This window comes from Buteo buteo, chromosome 9, assembly GCF_964188355.1.
Source record: "Buteo buteo chromosome 9, bButBut1.hap1.1, whole genome shotgun sequence".
Taxonomy (NCBI): domain Eukaryota; kingdom Metazoa; phylum Chordata; class Aves; order Accipitriformes; family Accipitridae; genus Buteo; species Buteo buteo.
In genome coordinates, this window is record NC_134179.1 from 45,594,422 (window position 1) to 45,613,587 (window position 19,166).

General features: G+C 39.7%; 1 protein-coding gene across 4 annotated transcripts; it reads right to left on the minus strand.

Annotated features, from left to right (window-relative positions):
- Positions 1 to 890: 890 nt before the first annotated feature.
- Positions 891 to 18,581, minus strand: SMARCE1 (SWI/SNF related BAF chromatin remodeling complex subunit E1). 4 transcript variants are annotated; one of them, XM_075036535.1, is made up of 12 exons: positions 18,454 to 18,580; positions 17,259 to 17,309; positions 16,690 to 16,733; positions 15,094 to 15,182; positions 13,474 to 13,578; positions 11,050 to 11,130; positions 9,791 to 9,922; positions 8,051 to 8,222; positions 5,311 to 5,483; positions 4,192 to 4,293; positions 3,435 to 3,645; positions 891 to 2,594 (listed from the first exon to the last, which is right to left on the minus strand). In XM_075036535.1, exons 4-12 carry the CDS (start codon positions 15,094 to 15,096, stop codon positions 2,383 to 2,385), a joined length of 1,191 nt encoding a protein of 396 aa, XP_074892636.1. In that variant the 5' UTR covers positions 15,097 to 15,182; positions 16,690 to 16,733; positions 17,259 to 17,309; positions 18,454 to 18,580; the 3' UTR covers positions 891 to 2,382. The 4 variants fall into 4 exon arrangements, with proteins under 4 accessions (XP_074892636.1, XP_074892633.1, XP_074892634.1 ...); XM_075036532.1 differs by lacking the exon at positions 15,094 to 15,182 and having other exon boundaries at positions 18,454 to 18,581; XM_075036533.1 differs by lacking the exons at positions 15,094 to 15,182; positions 18,454 to 18,580 and adding an exon at positions 18,389 to 18,407.
- Positions 18,582 to 19,166: the final 585 nt, after the last annotated feature.

Here is a 19,166-nt window from a genome sequence, read left to right on the forward strand (position 1 = left end):
CAGCACCTGAACAGGCACGTTCAGATTTGCCCACTGGGGAAAAGAAGGTGCAGTGCAGAGCCTGGCACACATTTGTTTGGGGGGGTGTTAGTCTTAATATCTACAGTAAGCATTTAAATTATTCTCTAGAATTACACTAAATTATACTATTTTTGTAGAAAAAACAGCACACTCTAACAGCAGGCACTTGAACAAGGAACTTCCACTTAGCACCAACTGCTGAAAGGTTTACTTGGAGTATGAAATGAAATTGTAAACTATGAGGCAGAGACTCTGAAGAAGCTGTTTAGTGCGTGTACGAGTGCCTGACTTAATAACTGCTTCCAAGCAGAAATAAAGGCCCAAATCAGCTCATGAAATCTTCTGCATCAGGGAGAATGCAAAACAGTTAATCAGCACAGTTGGCTTCAGATATTAAGTATTTGGACAATTGCATCTTCCTCTTTGTATCTTGCAACTATAATACTTTTTGTAAATTCCAACCTCTCAGCCCTTTAGGTAGGAAATTTTACTTGGCTTAAAGTAACATGAAAATTATTTCTGATAGCTTGGAGGAAAGTGGTTAAAAGCTCACAGGCAAAGAGACTACAAGCTCTCTAATACTTGCAGTATTTCCTCTACAAATTCTCCCATTCATTGGCTTTTAAAGTCAACAGCCATCATCAGAGATCCTTCTAGACAGAGCCAGCATTTCAGCAAAAGCTTAGAGCAACTCCGGAATTTTTACTTTGGTTTTCAAAGTGCTTTTGCAGCGTAACTTTTTGTATGTAGTGTATTTCAGTAATGAATTCCTCAGTTTTATCCTCCTCTGGGCTTAAAATGGAGAACAGCTGATGAAAGCCCTAAATCAAATACAGGCATTACCTTAAAAGACAAGAACCAGACCACTGTAAGTTTAAAAAAACCAAACATGTTGGATTTTATTATTTTTAAACCATTTAAAAAAAAGACCAAAAGGATTTAAAAAACATTACCATCCAATATACCCACTATTCTGTAAAAACATACTAGTTTACTGAAGCATATCCATCATGTGTTCTCTTGTAAAGTCATGGAACGGCTTGTATCTCTTGTTGCAATCAAGTGTATTCTTTTCTTCAGCAGGGCTTCTGCTTATATAGGGCAAAATGTGGCCTTTTCAGTACATTTGTAGAGTTCCCAGAGGTTTTGAAAGCTCATGGCAAGCAAAACTACTATTTTTTACCATTTGTGCCACATTAGTGACTGCCTGCTCAGAGAACATGTATGTGTTTAAATGCTCTCCTGCTTCGTAGTTTGCCATATCTCTGGCTGAGATCATACCAGGATATCATAGTAGCAAATACAGGAGTTAAATGGTAAAGAAAAGCAAAGACTGTTGTTGAAAAGAATCCTGCATCACAGAAAAAACCCTAAGATATGTGGTTTACCTCAAGACAACTATACTCAGTCCTTTGGAAATACATCTCCTGAAATGCTGCATGCAGAACATGAGCAAGTTTTCATCGCTGTAGAACAGCTACTCTGTAAAAGATGACAAAGATTAAACCACCACCCCCCCACTAAGATCAAGTCTTTCAGCCTTATTTAGGAGCACCACTCTTGAGTACTGAACGCTTTCTGTAAAAGCAAAGAATGGGCAGCTGCAGTAAACATCCTCACCGGCAAGAACTGAAGCAGTGGTGGCAACATGTGCTAGACTGCTGTGGGTTTTTTTGGATTTGTTAGATGAAGGAGATGCTCTACGTGATACCAGTACAGGCATCATGTCTTTGCTTAATACTAATGTCAACTTTAAGACGCCTCAGTAACACTCTGACCTCTCTAGAAAGCAAGTGCCATTAACCACAGTTCTCAACTGTGCTACTTCATCAGCCTCCATGGCCACAGCACTAGCGTCCCGGCTGCAGACCTCATGCTGCACTAACCAGATGTTGGGGCAGAGGCAGCCCCTCAGTAAAGCCAGGTCAGGAGGGCTACGGCAGAGAGGTGACTCACAGCCGCATCTCACCTCAGCCACAAATGAACAAGAAGGGCCTTTGAGAACAACTACATTTTCACTGTTGTCATGTAACTAGAAGAAAGGGAGAAGGCCTGATTTCTAATGCAAAAACCAAAACCAATGCTTATCTTTCTAGGGAAGAAATCCCAAGCAATAGTAAGTACCTCTCCACATTCTAACAGCTGTGTTTAGACACATGAGGTTTTCTTTTCTGTCTGTTGCAAGATCCCCTTTGTCTCTAAAGGCCCCTTTATGTCGCTGTGCTGATAATCTGACATTATTAAAACCCAGTATCCTTTGGAGACAAGCGATACAGGCAAGGAAGATACAAAAGCCGTGTAGCACATTTTGAAATCAAAACAGTACTTCATTAAAAAGAGACACATGAAATGAGTCATTATTTATTCTTTCTTCTCGCTATCCTCAGTGATAGGGTCTGCAGGAGGCTCTTCAACTGTTGCACTATTGCTCTCTGAACCAGTGTTGCTATCACTGGTTCCCTCCTCTGCAGTGCTATCGACCCCTTCTTGGCCACTCTCCTTATCATCTGGGGTAGATGTTCCTTCTTCACCATTCTGCTGGTTTTCTGTGCTCTCTTCTGGGTGAGGCTCTTCTGTAATAAGATATGTCTCAGTGTCATTTACATGCCAATACATTTATTTAGGTTGTGCAATTAGAATTTAGGAAAAAACAATCTGTAATAAATCCGAGTACTCCACAGCAGTTATTTCAGTCACTTAGCATATGCAGTAACAGGCACAGATCTGAAAGACCTCTCAGTGCTCTGGATGTACATGGTCCTGCCACACGGCACCCTTGAAAGTCACCTGCAGCTGCCTGTCCTCAGAACTCTAGCCACAGGAAAGCTATGTGCCTTGTTAAACCAGAAGCACTAGAATTCAAACTCCTTGGTCCCCTTTCCCTTATGCTCATGCTGCTATGGCAATGACTCACTGAGATATTAGCCACTGATTCTTTTAAACACAACAGTATTTTCTAATGTCACTGTACAGAATACCAAAAGCCTGCAAATCAGCTCGTAAGAGCAGCATGGAAGGAAGTGCTGTTCTATCATCCCTGCTAGATGCTGACACTGGGACAAGGAAACACTCTCAGTTGCTCCTAGCTAACCAATGTCTAAAAGGTGAGTTAGGTTTAGAAAGCTTTTTTTTTTTCTTCCCTTGGGCACATTACACACAAAGCATTACATAAGGCTTTGTGGTATCTTACCCTCTCCCCTTTTAAAAAGGAGCAACTTAATGAGAAGGCAGCAAACACCTGTGGTCACCAAGATGAAGTTAATTCAGAACTATTCTGAATATTGTTCTTCTGAAGCCTTCCTTCCTACTAACAGCAAAAATACAGGGCACTCCTGGCTAAGGCTGAGTGTCTACAGAGGTACTTTAATGCTGATCCTTCAAGGATTCTGAAGCTGGTCTTCGAATACAGTTACCTGTCTCCATTGGAGCACTCTCCTCTTCTTTCTTCTCCTCTATCTTGTTAGCTGCCTGTTCTTCCTCAGCTACTATATTATTTTGACTGCGTTCAGCTTGCTCAGCTGCTTCTTTTTCCCTTTCCTCCTGCCTCTTGCGAGCCTGTTCCTCAGCTTGAGCAATTTCAGCTGCAATTTTTTCCATGTCCACTTCCACCTTCAAACTGCATAACTAGCAAAAAAGAAAAGCTCTTTTACTACCTCAGTTACATTGAAAAACAAAGTATCAGTAAAACCCAATTATGAGTTCAGTATTTCTACATGCAACATAATTCTTTTGATTTGACAAAGTTTGTATTAAAAGCTTCAGTAACCAGGGAGGGAGATAGAAGCATATTACACACACACACAAAAAAAGGGGGGATAAATAAATAACCTAAACTTTGTTATTTGAACACAGTCAAGGACAGAGCAGTATGGTCTCCATAGTGGCTTTAGGCCAACTGCCTTGTGCTGCTCTCTAGTGAGCTCAACCAGTCAAGCCTGAAGGCACTTTTAAACTGTACTGGCTGAATGTCACCACTAAAGGTCACTGAAGGAGCAGGAAATAATACAAATACCGCGTGCTTTCTAACACCCACCTGCTAGGACACTGCCATAATCAGTTGTGTAATTATACATAATTGAATACAGAACTAAACAGAAGCAGGTAGAGCATTTGTACAAACGGGTAACTAGCAGATTCCTCAGAATAAGTGGAGAAAAGCGAGAGTTGTACCCTTTTAAGCTCATTGTTAAAGGATTCTGTGCTTTCCAAAAACTTCCTCTTCTTTTCCTGGTGACGCTCTTCAATTTGCAGAAGCTCAGCTTCTAATTTACGCTGGAAATGAAATAAATGGAAAGAACTTTACTATGCAGTCATCTGAAGAACTGGACAACGTTTACAGCTATGTACAAAAATATTTAGACCAATATTTTAAAATGTACCCATATAATATATAAACATCCTTATGCCTGCCTTGATCCAATGCCCAATAGCCAAGAAGTTCATATTGAAAAGTATGAACAATAAATGGGTCTATGCAGTAATTCAGGATTGGCTAGGCATATTATAAATGAAGAACAGTATGTACTTGAGGTGAACCTTCCAGCATAAAATCTACACATTTTCTTTCATATTATACACCCCACAGGTATATGTACACACACAACACATCAATTACATTCTCTAATGCAGAAAGACCACAATTCAAAGGAAAGAAGGGATACCACCCATGTCCACCCTCCGAATCTTCTTTTGTTAATTAAAAAGAGCAACAAATCTCTATCTAATTCCGGTGTCTCAGTTTTCTTCACCTACACGTACACTGACTATACTCACAGGGTTCTTTTGTTAACATGCATGTTTGGAAAATACAGGCATGTGCCCAGTCAAAGCTAGGTGAAATGTGCAAGTGTGTCCTCACTAGATTTCCCTGTATGCATTTAACTTCCAATGAAAAATGTTACAATACAATTTACTATAATAAAGAATCATTACAAACAAGATTATGAGTCATAAGCTAGCCAAAAGTCACAACTCTACCAGTACCTATTAAACAGAAGACTTACTGACACTACATACAGAAGGGTTATGTATAATAATGAAGAGCTATGGAATTAATACTTAAGATATCCTAAAGAACAAAATACAGTTTAACATTCTCAATAATGAAACAGCACGGAAGGTGAAGTCTCGCATCTTGCAACTCCCAAGAAAACCCAGAGATCAGCTATTTGAGCGTACAGAACATTGACACCTAACAAGAATAATCATGTAGATGATCAAATGATCCGAGACTTGGAGTACAGCCCAACATCATTATGTTTTAGCTGCCTTCATATCATTTATCTTTACCTGATGAACCATTAAAGACTGAACCTGGCGTTTAAGAACTTGCATTCTAGCTGTAGTGACAACAGAGCGGACATCGGGCACCACACTTTCACTCAGTATCTCACTGATGAGACGATGGTTTCTTTGGAAACGAGCTGTGGCTGTGTGCTTCATAGAAAATCCATCGTCGTAATCTGAAACAAGAGTTTTAAGTGTAACTGCTTTAATTCCACAAAATGAATACCAAGTCTAAAGACACTGTACCCACATTACTGCTAGTTAAAACCAAAATAAAAACCCCTAACCCCAGTTGCTGTCATGTCACAAAGTTCATACTAACAAATACAGAACATCAGGTGATCAGAAAAAAAGAGACAATATGACAATAGAACACCATTTACCCTGGCATAGCTGTAACAGCTATGATTTCACATGCATTTCCCACATCTGAAATTTGGATTGACCTAGTTATTTACTGTGTTGCTTTACACGTTTCCAGAGTAAGAGTGACTATTAATACACCGAATAAAAAAAACCCAAACATTTCTGATTATTCATGTTACCAGAACAATATCTAGTGCAAAATACCAACAGGAGAGTGACTCCTTTATAAATAAGCTTTGTAGCACAGATCAAAAAGACTTATTTTTTTTAAACACTGAGGAATGAAAGCATGAAGCAGTGATACATGTTTACTCATCACTGAAAACTCACAGTAATGTACTAAGAGTATTCAATTTTTAAATTTTTTTTTTTTTTTTAGTAAATGCAGTTCTCTAAAGAACAATTACTGAAAAAAATACACTTCAAGAGAAAAAGTACATAAGCACACAGGTCAAGTGCTGGTCTCCTTATAAGCTTCTTGCAGAGAAAAAAAAGAAGCTGAAAAGGAACTAAACTGTCTTGTCTGACATGCATCTAGAGGATTAACTACAAAGATCTAAGAATATTTCAGGTCAAGGATTTTTTATTCTCTCCAATCAAATTAAAAGAGCTTCCAATTTATGGCAAGATTCTGAACTTTGACAATTTTAATCTAGTCACAGAATATAACATGAACTACAGCATTATGGACTGTACTAGGTACTCATTTTAGAAGTAAAATTCAGTTTGATGCTACAAAGCAGGACTAAATAACGTTTTCTTTCCTATATCTAGCAGCACTCAAAAAGCTTCCAGCCCACAGAAGACAGAAGTCTTCCTATTTTTTCTGTATTTCTTCAAAGAAAGCAGGCAAAGCCTTTCAACATAAAAATCAAGACACAGTCTGCACTTTTGGTATCAAGCACCTACTTACAAAACAGACTAAAAAAAATTCAACTCAAACTAATTAGAATTTAAAGCACAGTAATTAAATAGCATTAAGTATTGGTGAGGAAACAAACTCAGTAGAAACTTCCGTGAGCATATGTCATATTTAGCTGAGTATTAAAATCAGTTAAGCAACAAGTATGAATGATCTTCCAGGATGATGTCATGAAGAAAAGTCCGGAAGTTGAATTAATTTTACATCAAGTCTTCTTAATGGAGATTACTTTCTAACTATTCACAGAAATCTTAAGGATAATCCCAACATATCATGCCAGAAAATATTACCAAAGAAGATAACTAGTTTAATGAAAGTTGCTGTCTCCTTTATTTAAAAGCGTTATGTTCAATTTCTCATTCAGGTATCTGATTAAATGAAGCAAAAAGAGAAAAATGGTGCAAGATTTGCAAGAGACAAAAGTATTAAGCACATCTGTATCCTTAAAGTTGTGCCTTTGTCCTCTTAGTAAGACTCCTTTTATGCTTAAAGTTCTTGATCTTAATGACATGCAGTATGGACAGAAGCAACATTCCTGTCACAGAAAATAAGTTGCTGTTTTGTCCCAGATGTAAACCAATGCAACTCAGGGCCTAGGGCAGCTGGTTCTGGCTGAGTTCATTTGGCCCAGGTAGCACAGAACAGAATTTGAAGTCCCAAAATGCCAGCTACTGGAACATTAAATATATTTACATAAATTTTGCAGTTATCCCACACTGGGGAAAGTGCTGTTTGTCATGAGCTTTATCTCAAGGGTGTGCTTTTACAAGGCGGAAGAAAAAGAAAAGGGTGTAACTGAGTACATTTTTCACCCTCAGGTTTCAACAAGTATTTGGTCATGAATTTAAAAGTAGACATTAGGTGCATGCGTCTGAGTTTTCCCACTGGGTGGGGTGCATTTCCTTGCAGTCAAGTAAACTTTCAGAATTTTCTCATCAACTTGTCAACAGCAAGGGTAACTTACTTTCTAAACAATCTCAAATGACAGCTGTTGAACACGTTCAAAGTTCAGGTGCTCTTAATCATACCAGAATTCTACCTGTCAGAATTATGTGCTTCTGGTAATAAAGCACAAAATTCCATTCAAGCTGGATTAAATCACTCATCTAAGCCTTTTATAATGCATATGTTAAAGCCATTACAGACCTTTAAGCGGACTTATTTGTTTTGAACTGTAAGCATTACTTCACACATAATTAAGGGTTGGAATAACTTTTGCCACTGGCTCGCCACCTTAGTTTTTGGAAACAAGACAAAGTCAGCTGTTAGCTGTATGAAATAAAATGTAGTAATGAAAATCAGTATTAAAGGTACCAAAATAGAAAGGAAGTCACATTAAGCATTGTGAAAGTTGTACACTGGTAGTTTTCCGTATCTGGTGTCTGTTTCTCTATACTGTCAGTCCTGTAATGAGACTGTCTTACTGGACGTGCATACAAATTCCTTTCTGCTTACCATCTGGATCTTCTGCTGGCTGTATACTCATGTAAGGTTCACCCTTCTCCATGCGTGACTGCCTTTGTCGGCTTTCTTCTTCCAATGCAGCCTCAGCACGACTTTTTGCATTGATGTAGGCAAGGTATGCAGGAGAGTTATGGTAGGCCTTCATGGACTCATTGTACTCTATCTGAAATGTGACCAATATCGTTTGATTGCACCATTGGACGATTTCAGACTTGACATAACTGTAGCCTGTATAACCCAAACTGTAGTTACACAAAGCTATTTTGCATCATCTGGCTGATACACAAATGACCATATTATCTCAGTCTTTCTTTTTACAAATTAGGACTTCTTCCATAGTCATTCATGTTTTAAAAACACTAGCTGGGCTTTTAGGTACATTTCAGTTTCAATACCTGGTAAGTCTTACAATAGCTTTGTTTTTTGAAATTTAAAAATCAAACACCTCAGAACAAGGCATTTATGATCAGACGAACTCTGAGAAGATAAAAAAAAGAGTTAACTTAAAATATTATCAATAATTCTCTGGAGTTCTAACTAGATCTTTGATTCTGATTTCTTCTCTTTCCTTATTCCAGTATGTCATGAATCAGTTTTCAAAATAACTTATGATTTTTCCGTTCTTTGATCCATCCCTGCACTGGGACGATACAGAATGCTGCAGCCAGACTACTGTCTCCTCCTGGTAGCAGGACTGCATCACTATTTTCACGTTCTTTGAAGTATTTTTCCCTTTGAATTACTTTCTTTAATCTCACTTTTAAAATTTTCCAAGTCTAGATTTTGTACAGTGACTTGAGATATTTCCAATGAGCAATGAGATATAATCTACAATATTGTTAAGAGTATCTAAACATCTTGTTTTCTTTATGATTAGGACTGGAATCCTTCTACCTAAGCACTGTAAAAATATAAACAAGATGGCCCCTGCCCCAAGGAGCTTACAATCTAAACATAATTACCAAGTTAAAAAATAGAATTCCTTGAATTTTTTTTTTCCAACTAAGAGCATCCAGCTTTGGAATACTTCTCTATTGACTTAGAATAAGAACAGCTTAGATTTGAGCAGGTTATACACAGCCTCAGATGCCTACCAGGTTTAAGCACAACACAGCAGCTGGACAATTTTCCCTTTGTACCTTAAAATCACAGTAACAGTCTTGTAAAGGTCCTCAACACTTACCAACCTAGACACGAGGTAGCTGTCATCTTTTGTCATGAAGATCAATAAAAACAAAACAAAGCCACAAGAAAACCCTAAAAGTGGTAGCATTTTTCTATTAAGAAACAAAATACTATGCCATAGTGTGGAGTTACACCAGATTACACCATGAAAACCAAACCCTACGTGACTGGAAGTCTTTTATGAACACGTTCATGACAATAGCAGTAGTTGCAGAGCACCAGTTTTGAAAGAGGATTTTGGTGTTGAGACAATCTTTTCAATACTGATGTTGTACAATCAAATCCATTCATTAAACAGTTAAAATCGACAATTATAAATACTTCATTTTGAATTAGGTCTAAAAACTGACCAGTCACAGTTGATGTACAGTTATTTAAAAAAAAAAAAAATCTAAAAGACGTGTCAGGACATACTTCCATTTAAGTTACATACAGGGGTCTCGTGAATGCCTCATACACCACTGCATGGGTAAGATGAATTTTTCTTCTCAGACCAGTTCCTAGAAGAATCAGCTGTAATAAACATCCCAGATTTCTTCCATTTACCTTTTCAGCTTCATATTCATTCAAATACTCTTGCTTCTCTTCATCAGTGAGATCTCGCCACATTCCTCCAATAATCTTGCCAATTTCCCATAACTTCAAATCAGGATTGGACGCCTTCACTTGGTCCCAGACCTTAACAGAAACAGCTGGAGCTTTACTAATGATATCTAAATACTTCCAAATTAAACATTTTATATTGTCATCTCAGTGTTCTTTCTGGAATCACCATGAAAAACAGGATTAAGTTAGGAATGAGTCTGGCTAAACTATCTCGATTATTTTCTGGGGCAGGAAGTCAGTAGGAAGCCATCTACTGAAACAGGCAATTGCTGAAATGGCTTTGGTTTCATGAGAATATTGCCTTTAACCCTCTTAATTCTCTTCTTAAATGCACATCGCTGCATCTCTGGGAAAAAAAATGCTACTGAGTAAACACATCCAGCAGTAGATTATGATAAAGAGCACTGAGCTTTTCAGATCAGAAAGTAATATTTCAAAATATTTTTCAGTCTTGCTGATCAATTTGAGTTCCAACAAGTTCTGACTCCACCAAAAAAGTTTCTAACTTTATAGGGAAAAAAAAAAAAAAAAAAAAAAGGAGAGAGCTGCCAGTGTTATTTCTTGCTGCGCCACTTGACTTTTTTATTTTTGTTGATGGTTTTTTGCCTAAGACAGACATGCTGGTAAAGATACTTTACCAGAAGTGGAAGAATTTCCTTCTGGCTCACCCGCTTCAGACAGGCTGACATGCCCTCCCCATGCCCCATCAGATTTCAGACTCCACAAGAGTCTCTCTCCTACTTTCTGTCAAACAGTTCATAGAATAGCGAAGTAAACGTTGCCACAGGCTAGGTTGGTGAAGGAGAACATGCAAAGTCCACTCATTGCTACTCTTCAGTCCAGCTACAGCACTGTACCAAGCCCAGTATACCGCAAGGAATACTTCCTTTATATAAAAAAGTTCTGTCAGTAAGTCACAGGCACTTGCTGAATGTGGCAGGGTGGATCCTTGTCAGCAGAGACAGTGGTAGTAATTATCATTTTAGAGAAAACTTTTCCCCCCAGAAATTGGCAACTGTATGAACAGACTACTGCTGCCTTTATTCTGAAGGGCAATGCATCTGTACTTTACAATTCCCTTAAAGAATGTGCAGGCTGTTAGAAGTAAAAGTTTAGAAGCTGAAACTAAGATAATAGCAATTAATTGTTAGCACATATGAACACTAACTTTTATTACTTGTTTGACACTGTATACCCACCTTCCGGCTGTACCTCATGTAGGGCATCAGGGGCTTGTCTGGGGGTTTGGGGGGCTTTGGAATGGTAATACCAGAGGAAGCCTATAAAAGAACCGAATAAATCCATTCATTAATGTGAACTCTGGACAGTTTCTATACATGCTAGTTTTGGAAAACACTCATTCTTGTGCAGTTAACAGAAACAAACCACACACGCACCCTCCCCGCCCCCCCAAGAGAAGCAAACAACATCACCAAAAAAATTACCCAAACTGTGAACAGGTACTAACTAGAGCTGGTCCTCATTACAGTAATATTTTTCCAAGTTAAGTTTATCCTTTTATCTGTAAGCTTACAGAGTAGTAACTAGATAAATCTTCAAAAGCACTCCATATTTTTAAAACTGAAACACAGAGCTTAGAAATTTACATGGGAACACCAATCCCAGCAGGCTGTTTTTCTCACTTCTGATGAGCAATTTTACCTGTTTTGACAAATTTAATGTGGCTACTTGTACAGGTGAAGAAAAGATAAGGAGAAAGTTTAAGATCATGAAGTTAGAGATATATTTTCATTTTCAAATCATTTTAGCAACATATTTGTCTGCAAAATTTGTCAGTGGTAATTTGGAGCCAAATAAACTACTTATCATAAAAAGAAAACAACTCTATGCAACTGAGCTGTAAACATGTGCATTATTTGTATCCCAGCTATACTTAATTGTCTAAATTAGCTTGTAATAATCCTTCTGTGCTCTTATCTTCCTTTAGGTTTGCATGCTGTCAAGCACATTGCTTGCACTAAACAAAAGGACACTGAGCACTAACTGTTGCTGATGGAAAGTTGCTGCATCCCATCTTATCCCCTCAGTCCACAAAACACCTGACAGGGTTTTCTCCTAAAATAGTGCAGTAACATTACAGACCCTGTCAACAGCAGGTTCTGAAAACCTCCACTCTTCAAGCATTTATACATGTGAGGAGTTCTATAATATAAACTGGGAGCATTTTCATAAAAATATAAAGCAGTTTAAAGATTTTTCAGGACTACGGCCATAGATAAGCAAATACTTGTATTTGGCCAAGAAGGCTCATGTTCAGTATTCAGCTTTCAAATTTTTCCTCTTGATATTTTTTGTTTTGCTGAATTTATGGAGTTCTATGAAACAATGCATACAGAATTGTGTATAAATAATGTACATGAGGTATATGCATTACCAAAATGTATACATATATACACATACAGATGGATTTGAAAAACATTAACGGAAATTGTTTAATGCTTTTAAATTAACACGAATTTAAAGACACCATACATATATTGATATATGCATGGCAAAGAAGGCTGTGTATGCTTATGACATACAGAAACAATGAAAGTTCTCAGACAAAACCTAATTTATTCTTGTATAAGGAAAAAAGTGTATGTTCAGACAGTACGTTCAGTCAAGTTCCAGCTTGTATGGGGAAGGTCTTTTCTCTAAACATTTTAACAAACCAGATGAACTTCGTAGATGAAGTTTGAAAAAAGGTTTGAGAGGCATAAAAAGAGTACACTTCATTAAAAGTACCATGTATTTATTCCTTGAGAAATCTTTATATCACGTTCCAAACTAATCAAATGTTTTGAGGCAGAAAGTTTTACATGAAAAACCTTAAAGTTATGAGAATTACAGAAAATTAAAAAAAAAAATCAGGGATTTATTCTATTTCTGTTGTGTTAGTTATGAAAATGTTACACTTCCACAGTCTATTTTTGTTTAACTGCATCCAGTGCTCAGGACTTTATCCGTATTTGAAAGAAGCTGTCACCTCTCTCATCACTTGACTCCATCTCACTTTGTTAACTCCATGAAAAATGAATGTAACATCCATTTTCCACACAGTGACAGAGTACATAAGATATGAAAGGATTCTATTTTACTATCATCACACTTTTGTTGAAAAAATAATTTCTGAACTTGAGAGTTTGCAGATATCACCAGACTAAGACTGGAAAGAAAAATAAAGGCTTGCATCTCTTGTATGGCTCAATAGCATGATGCAACTACTATCGACGATCTCCAGTCTGCAAAATGTTCTTCCTTATTTTTGTGCCAATAAACCTCATAAAATGAGCAGTTCCCTCCCTCCAAGAATTTGTACCCACGGTATAGAACTTTTCCCTAAGCATGCAGTGGTCAATGAAGACCACAAAGTCTGTCTTTTTGGAGTTCTGCATCATATGATTACCACATTTTTTTCTCTGCTGAGCAGCAGTCCATTTTCCTGCAAAAGGTTTCAGAGTGAAAGGGAAGGGGGGTAGGGGTGGGGAATAAGAATCAGAAGTAATTTTTTGTTTTTATAAAGAAGTGGCAGCAGCCAAGACTCAGAAGAACCTAACTCTAAAGCCATTTCTGGTCAATTCCTGTTGTTTGCCGGATGATGTAATAGTTGATTCTCCTACCGTGACCCGGCTGTTGGTGCCCGGGTTCCCTCCCAGCCTGTAGTTGTTGTAGGCCAGATGGCTGTATGGATTGTATCCCACAAACCCTGGTGTGCTGGGCATTTGCTGATGGAAACAAATGAGACAAAAACACGAATGAGAAATGAGCTCAAACGAGGAAAACACAGAAATGAAAATGAACTGCAATATGGCATGCAAAAGCAACCAGAATTTAAACAAGCAAATGAGGTGTAGCAGTTGGTATCTTCTCAACACACAAAACTTACTACAGTATAAGCCTATTAAGGAAACAGGATTTTTAAGCAAATGTGTCACTACAAATTTCTGTCTGAAGTTGGTGATTTTATTTCTGTTGTGTAACTCATTTAAACAAGTATTCTCTAAATCCAGCTCATGGCTAATAAAATTTTCCAACATAAGGCACCAAGTAATTCAGACTCTCATATCCAGAGCGTTAAGCTTACAAGGCAACACATCACACAGTAATCAGGCAGGAATCGCCAGTATTAACATTTACTATACCAATGAAACCCCCTGTCTGCTTTTCTTCCCATCATTCTGCCTTCCCAACAAACATTATACTGTCAATAAATGGGGATGGGGTGAGTGGTGGGAAATCTCTCAAAGCACCATCTGTGCACCACTACCAGTATCTGAAGACTTTTCTGGTGGTTTGCAAAATCTAAATACTTTGGGGAACTGGGATTAGAGAACTGGGAGAGAAGACAATTCACAGAGATATCCTTCTGTTACGAGGTAGGCTGCAGACTGACAGAGTTGAGCAACAACTGCAGTAAGATCTACAGGTTAGAAACCACAAACAAGCCTTAACAGATCACCGAATCCAAGACAATTTAAGAAGTTAACCAATACATCTTCATTCATTGTTGAAAGTGGATCAATTTGTTCTCACCTCAGTAACGCTGAAAAAAAAAATCCAGTTTCTTTACAACCCCCTCTTACCTATCCTCTACATACAATCAAGTATCAGAAGGTTCACTGTATTCCCCTCCTCACATAAATGTCTCTCCTGCCTTCTTCCATTATCCCCCACTTCCCAATCAAATTTTGTGGGAAAAAAAATTGATCAACTATTTAATAGTAATTATGATCAAGCCCTGACTGGGGTGATCCTATCATTCCACTAGGATTCATTATACCCTGTAGTGTATCTAGACATTTAAGTGTTATCTGCACAGCATCCCACTCTTCAGTAGCACTTTGGCCCTAATAAGAAACACATATTCGGATAGTCTTTTAAAGTGATTTGCTGACTAGACCCATCCTAGATTACAGTTGCAAAAATTCTACAGATAGGTTCAGGACTCTAAGAACCAAGGTATGACAAATACAGACACCAAACAAAAATAACTTATAAGCTAAACTACATTAACTTGTGAAGCTTTCAGGTATATGTAGACACGCTGTAGTTAGTTTATTTCTAAACATACAAAGTAAAATTATGCTTTAACAGTCAGCCTTCAAATATATATATTTTATTGCCAAACTTTTTAAGCTCAGTCACAGCAGTTGACATTTACTCAATCTGTATGCCTGTGATCATGACATACACATTCACTATTTAATAAAACGCCATTTTTCTATAGTTTTCTGTATTACCATAACAACAGGTTTTGAATATGTTGAACTACACCTCTTCAATAAAATCAGATGACAATTGTAATCTCCATCTGCTTAATTCTTTATTTCTGCAAGACAGGATTTAAATGTTACAAGGGAACTACCTTGCATTACATGGAGAATTTTTTACTTCAGCTATAATACTGTAGTTACGAGAACTACTGGTATTTTGTTGACTGTAGTAACTGGAACTGGCTGCGGAAGAACAAGCAAGGTTATTTGTCTACTTTTATGACTTGCATTAACAGAGCACAGACTATCATCTCAAGGACTGTATAAAATGTAATACAGAAGATGCTTGAAAGAGAGGTAATGCACGTCACTAGTTGTGGTTTTGAAGTTTGTTTCAGTTACCGTTCTGAAGACTTCTAACTTGACTAAAGAATGTACCACATCGGTATACACCACTTAACATCTGTATTCATGCTACATCCCAAGGGAATCACACACACGTGTGCACAGGTCTCGATGCAGGAATCCAGTTGTAAGAGCAGATGCCATCATGTTCCTTCTAATACTGGCACAAATCTATTAAAGTTCTGTGCAAAATGAAAACTCTGAACAAACTATGCAAATAAAGTTTTATTTATGTAAATTTATAAGAACACAACTTATATTTATACATTAAAATTTTCAAACCTCTTTAAATGGAAAGTATGGCACAATAAATTTGAAACATCACATTTCATCTGCATAAATGCCATCCTGCAGTTTTCATCCCAGATGCAGAGATCAGGGACACTCTATTGGATAACAGTTTTCAAATTTTCTTTGGCAAAAAAATTTCACTGTAGCATCTTTGCTCTTTCTTCTGTACAAAAGATTTGTATTTTCTCATGTGAATATGTTACTCCTAAAATGCAAGCTATTTAGAAATGTGAATGCTGCAAAAGAGGTGCATTTGCTTTCAAATGCTTTCCTGACCACAGCATACCGGTATTTCAGTACCTTTTTATACATGCAGGAATGTAACTCAGCATGATTCAAAGCTACTGTTCCTGTTTTCCTCAGTGTCATTCCATACCATTTTACTAGAAAGTGTATTTCTCATGCCATAGACTCCAAAATACCAGTGATTTCAAGAAATTTGAATAAGACTGGCATCGTGAGCGTTTCATTATTCTGACCCAATATAACAGCATTTTGCATACTCCTGCATGCCACTGAGAATCAGCTAGGTACAACAGAAACATGAAAAAAAATGCATTGTTTCCCCATGATTTGGGCACAAGTTGAGTGGGAAGTTTTAGAATTAAATGTATCAGTTTGTTCTTAAATATTCCAGTATACTGTTGGAACCCACTGTGAATAATTTTAGACCAACTGACTGCTTGCAAAAAAGTATCTGCAGGATCTAGCCTTAAAGGTGAAATAAGTTTATTCAGCTTCTCTTTCACAAACTGCTAAAAAAAAAAAAAGATTCATTTAAATAATGCATATCATGTTAACAATGAAATACAACTAGTTTGTGTTTCCAATAGAGGAAAGTGATGTGAGTCAGTAATTATTGCTCTGGTAAGTTATTAAAGGCTGTATTACCAGCTCTTTGTTAATGAGAAAAATCACTATACTTACGGTTGCAGGAGCTGGGGTAGGAGGTGGGGCATAAGAAGGCCTTTCTGTTAAGATATAAATGTAAGCAATTTTTTTTTTTCTTGTAAATTTGAACAAATTATTTACAAGGCATCTGCTATGGCAAACATTTTTAAGTGATTTACAAAACCAAGACAGAAATCCTACTCTCAAAGACTGCATAGTGCCACTGAAAAGCATAAAGCAAAGAACACAAGAGAAAAAAGAAAGAAAAAATTTAAGACCACACCATTGCTATATTGCTAGCCTTTTATTCAGGCATAAGACTGAAGAATATGAAATCCGTTTATGTGCACATCAATTAAAAAGAGAGTAAGCAAAAATGCAGCAAAACAGTATTTAGGAGAAGCTGTGATATCTGGATTTCCTATGAAAACAACATGCCAGAAATCAGCCACAGCAAGATTTAAGGCCAAGACGTTGGTCAGAAATGACTACATTTCATATCATTCCTTTTAATGTAAGGAATAATAGGATTATCTCACAAACAGGTTCTGCTGAACCAGATCTTTAATTCACCAAGTTAAAGGAAGAAGAAACTGAAAACTTACTTGACATTTTGATAGGCAATTTTTCAGCCACCTGACATTATATTTGTACTTCTGAAAGACAAAAGAATATCATGCTATTAAGTATTATGCCTTTGCTTCCCCAAATCTTTGAAACTTCAATTATTAGTTACCATTGATTACCAAAAAGTTTGCCAATTTTAAAATAAAGACAGAAGAGTGTCTCTTTGAAAAATGAATATACTTTCCATGGAATCTGGCCTTAAATAGCTGTGAAATAACACTCAGGTTTATGCCATCTTCATATTAAAGGCTTTAAGTATATATATTTTTCCCCTTAAGAAATATGAATATACCCCATTATTTTACTCTGTTTCAGAAAACTGGCATTCATGTATAAATGACCAAACTAAATAGTGTCTCCTTTACACGGTACAAAAAAAAAAAACCAAAGAAAACCACCAAACACAACAGAAGCACTATCCTAGGCCACGGGATGCAAGCACATTTAACCTTTTTAGCAACAAGCCCATCAGCGTGTAGGGAAAAAGCGCTATAACAAAGCAGTATTTTTTCCGGCCTTTCTCTTCAAGTGACTCCACCGAAGCGGCAGCAGAAGCCGGACCTCCTTTTGAAATTCCTGATTAACAACGCGCTTGGCTTTTGGACTCGCACAAACTCTTCGACACAGGACCGCTCGTGAAGTCCAAGAGGAGCTTGAACGAAGGCGGGCCCGGGGGTGCGCGGACCAAGGGCGGCTCCAGCACCGCTGTTCCCCCCCCCCCCCCGCCCCCAAAACACCGCCCGCTGCGGGGGGTCCCCCGGGGTCGTCCCCTCCCCGCGCTGCACGGCAGCACCGCGCTCCCGACGCCGGTGAGCCCACGCGGAGGGCCGAGCACCCCGACCCGGCAGCCGCTGCAGCTCCCAGCCGGCTGCTGGACACCCCCCCCCCCCCCCTCCCAACACACACACCCGCTCCCCGGGCACGGCAGCCCCTCGCCCCGCCGTGACCGCCCGCGGAGGGCGCAGCCCCCCTCAGCCCCAGCGGTCGCGAACGGGGAGGGGGCCGAGGCCTGGGCCGAGGCCTGCGCCTGCCCCTACGCCTACCCCCTCACCCTCCCCATCTCCCCTCCTCCTCCTCTAGGTAACCTGTTCCCTGGGCCGCGGCGTACCCCTGGGCCTGCCCGCCCCACAGCTGCCGAGCCGAGCCGAGCCGGGCCGGGCCGGGCCGACTCACCCGCTCCGGCGGCGGCCGCGCTCCCTTTGTTCCCCACCAGGCCGAGGCGGCGGTGAGGAGGAGAAAGCGCCTGCGCGCTCTGGCTCCGCACTTTCGACACACCGCCTCCAGCCTGCCGGCGGCTGGGCTGATTTTTAAGGGGGAGGCGGTTTGCCTGCTCTGCTCGGCCCGGAGCCCTCACCGGGCCGAGGCCTTCCCCGCAACCCGCCGAGGACGGCGGAGGCCGGGCGGTGTTGTGGCGAATCTGCGGGACGCAGGGGGCAAAGGCGATCCGGGCGCTGCGTGCGGGGCGCGGCCCCGCCATTACCGGGAAGGAGGCGCCGGCTCGCCCGGCGCGGGGTTGGTGTTACCGGTGCTCCCGAGGCATCGTGCTGGCCGGGCTGTCTCCGCCCTAGACCCGCAGTCTCCAGCACCGGGGTCGTCCCCTTCACTCCGCGACAACAAGGGGAAGGTGCGGGCGGGAAACTGCCCGCCTTCACGTTCCTGTCAGCACTTTCCACAGGGAGGCTAACCCGCTTCCCACCCTTCCGCCGAGCCGGCTCCCCGCTGGGCAGCCCCGGTCGGTGTTAGCATACCCGCAGGGGCTCGGCCGGGAGGAGAGGCACCGCTGACTCCCGGTGGCGAATCTGCGGCGGAGAACAAGCAGGCGGGGGGACGGCCGGGGGAGGCCGTTGGCGCCTCGCGCCCGCTGCCGTTTGGCGCCTTTTTCCTCT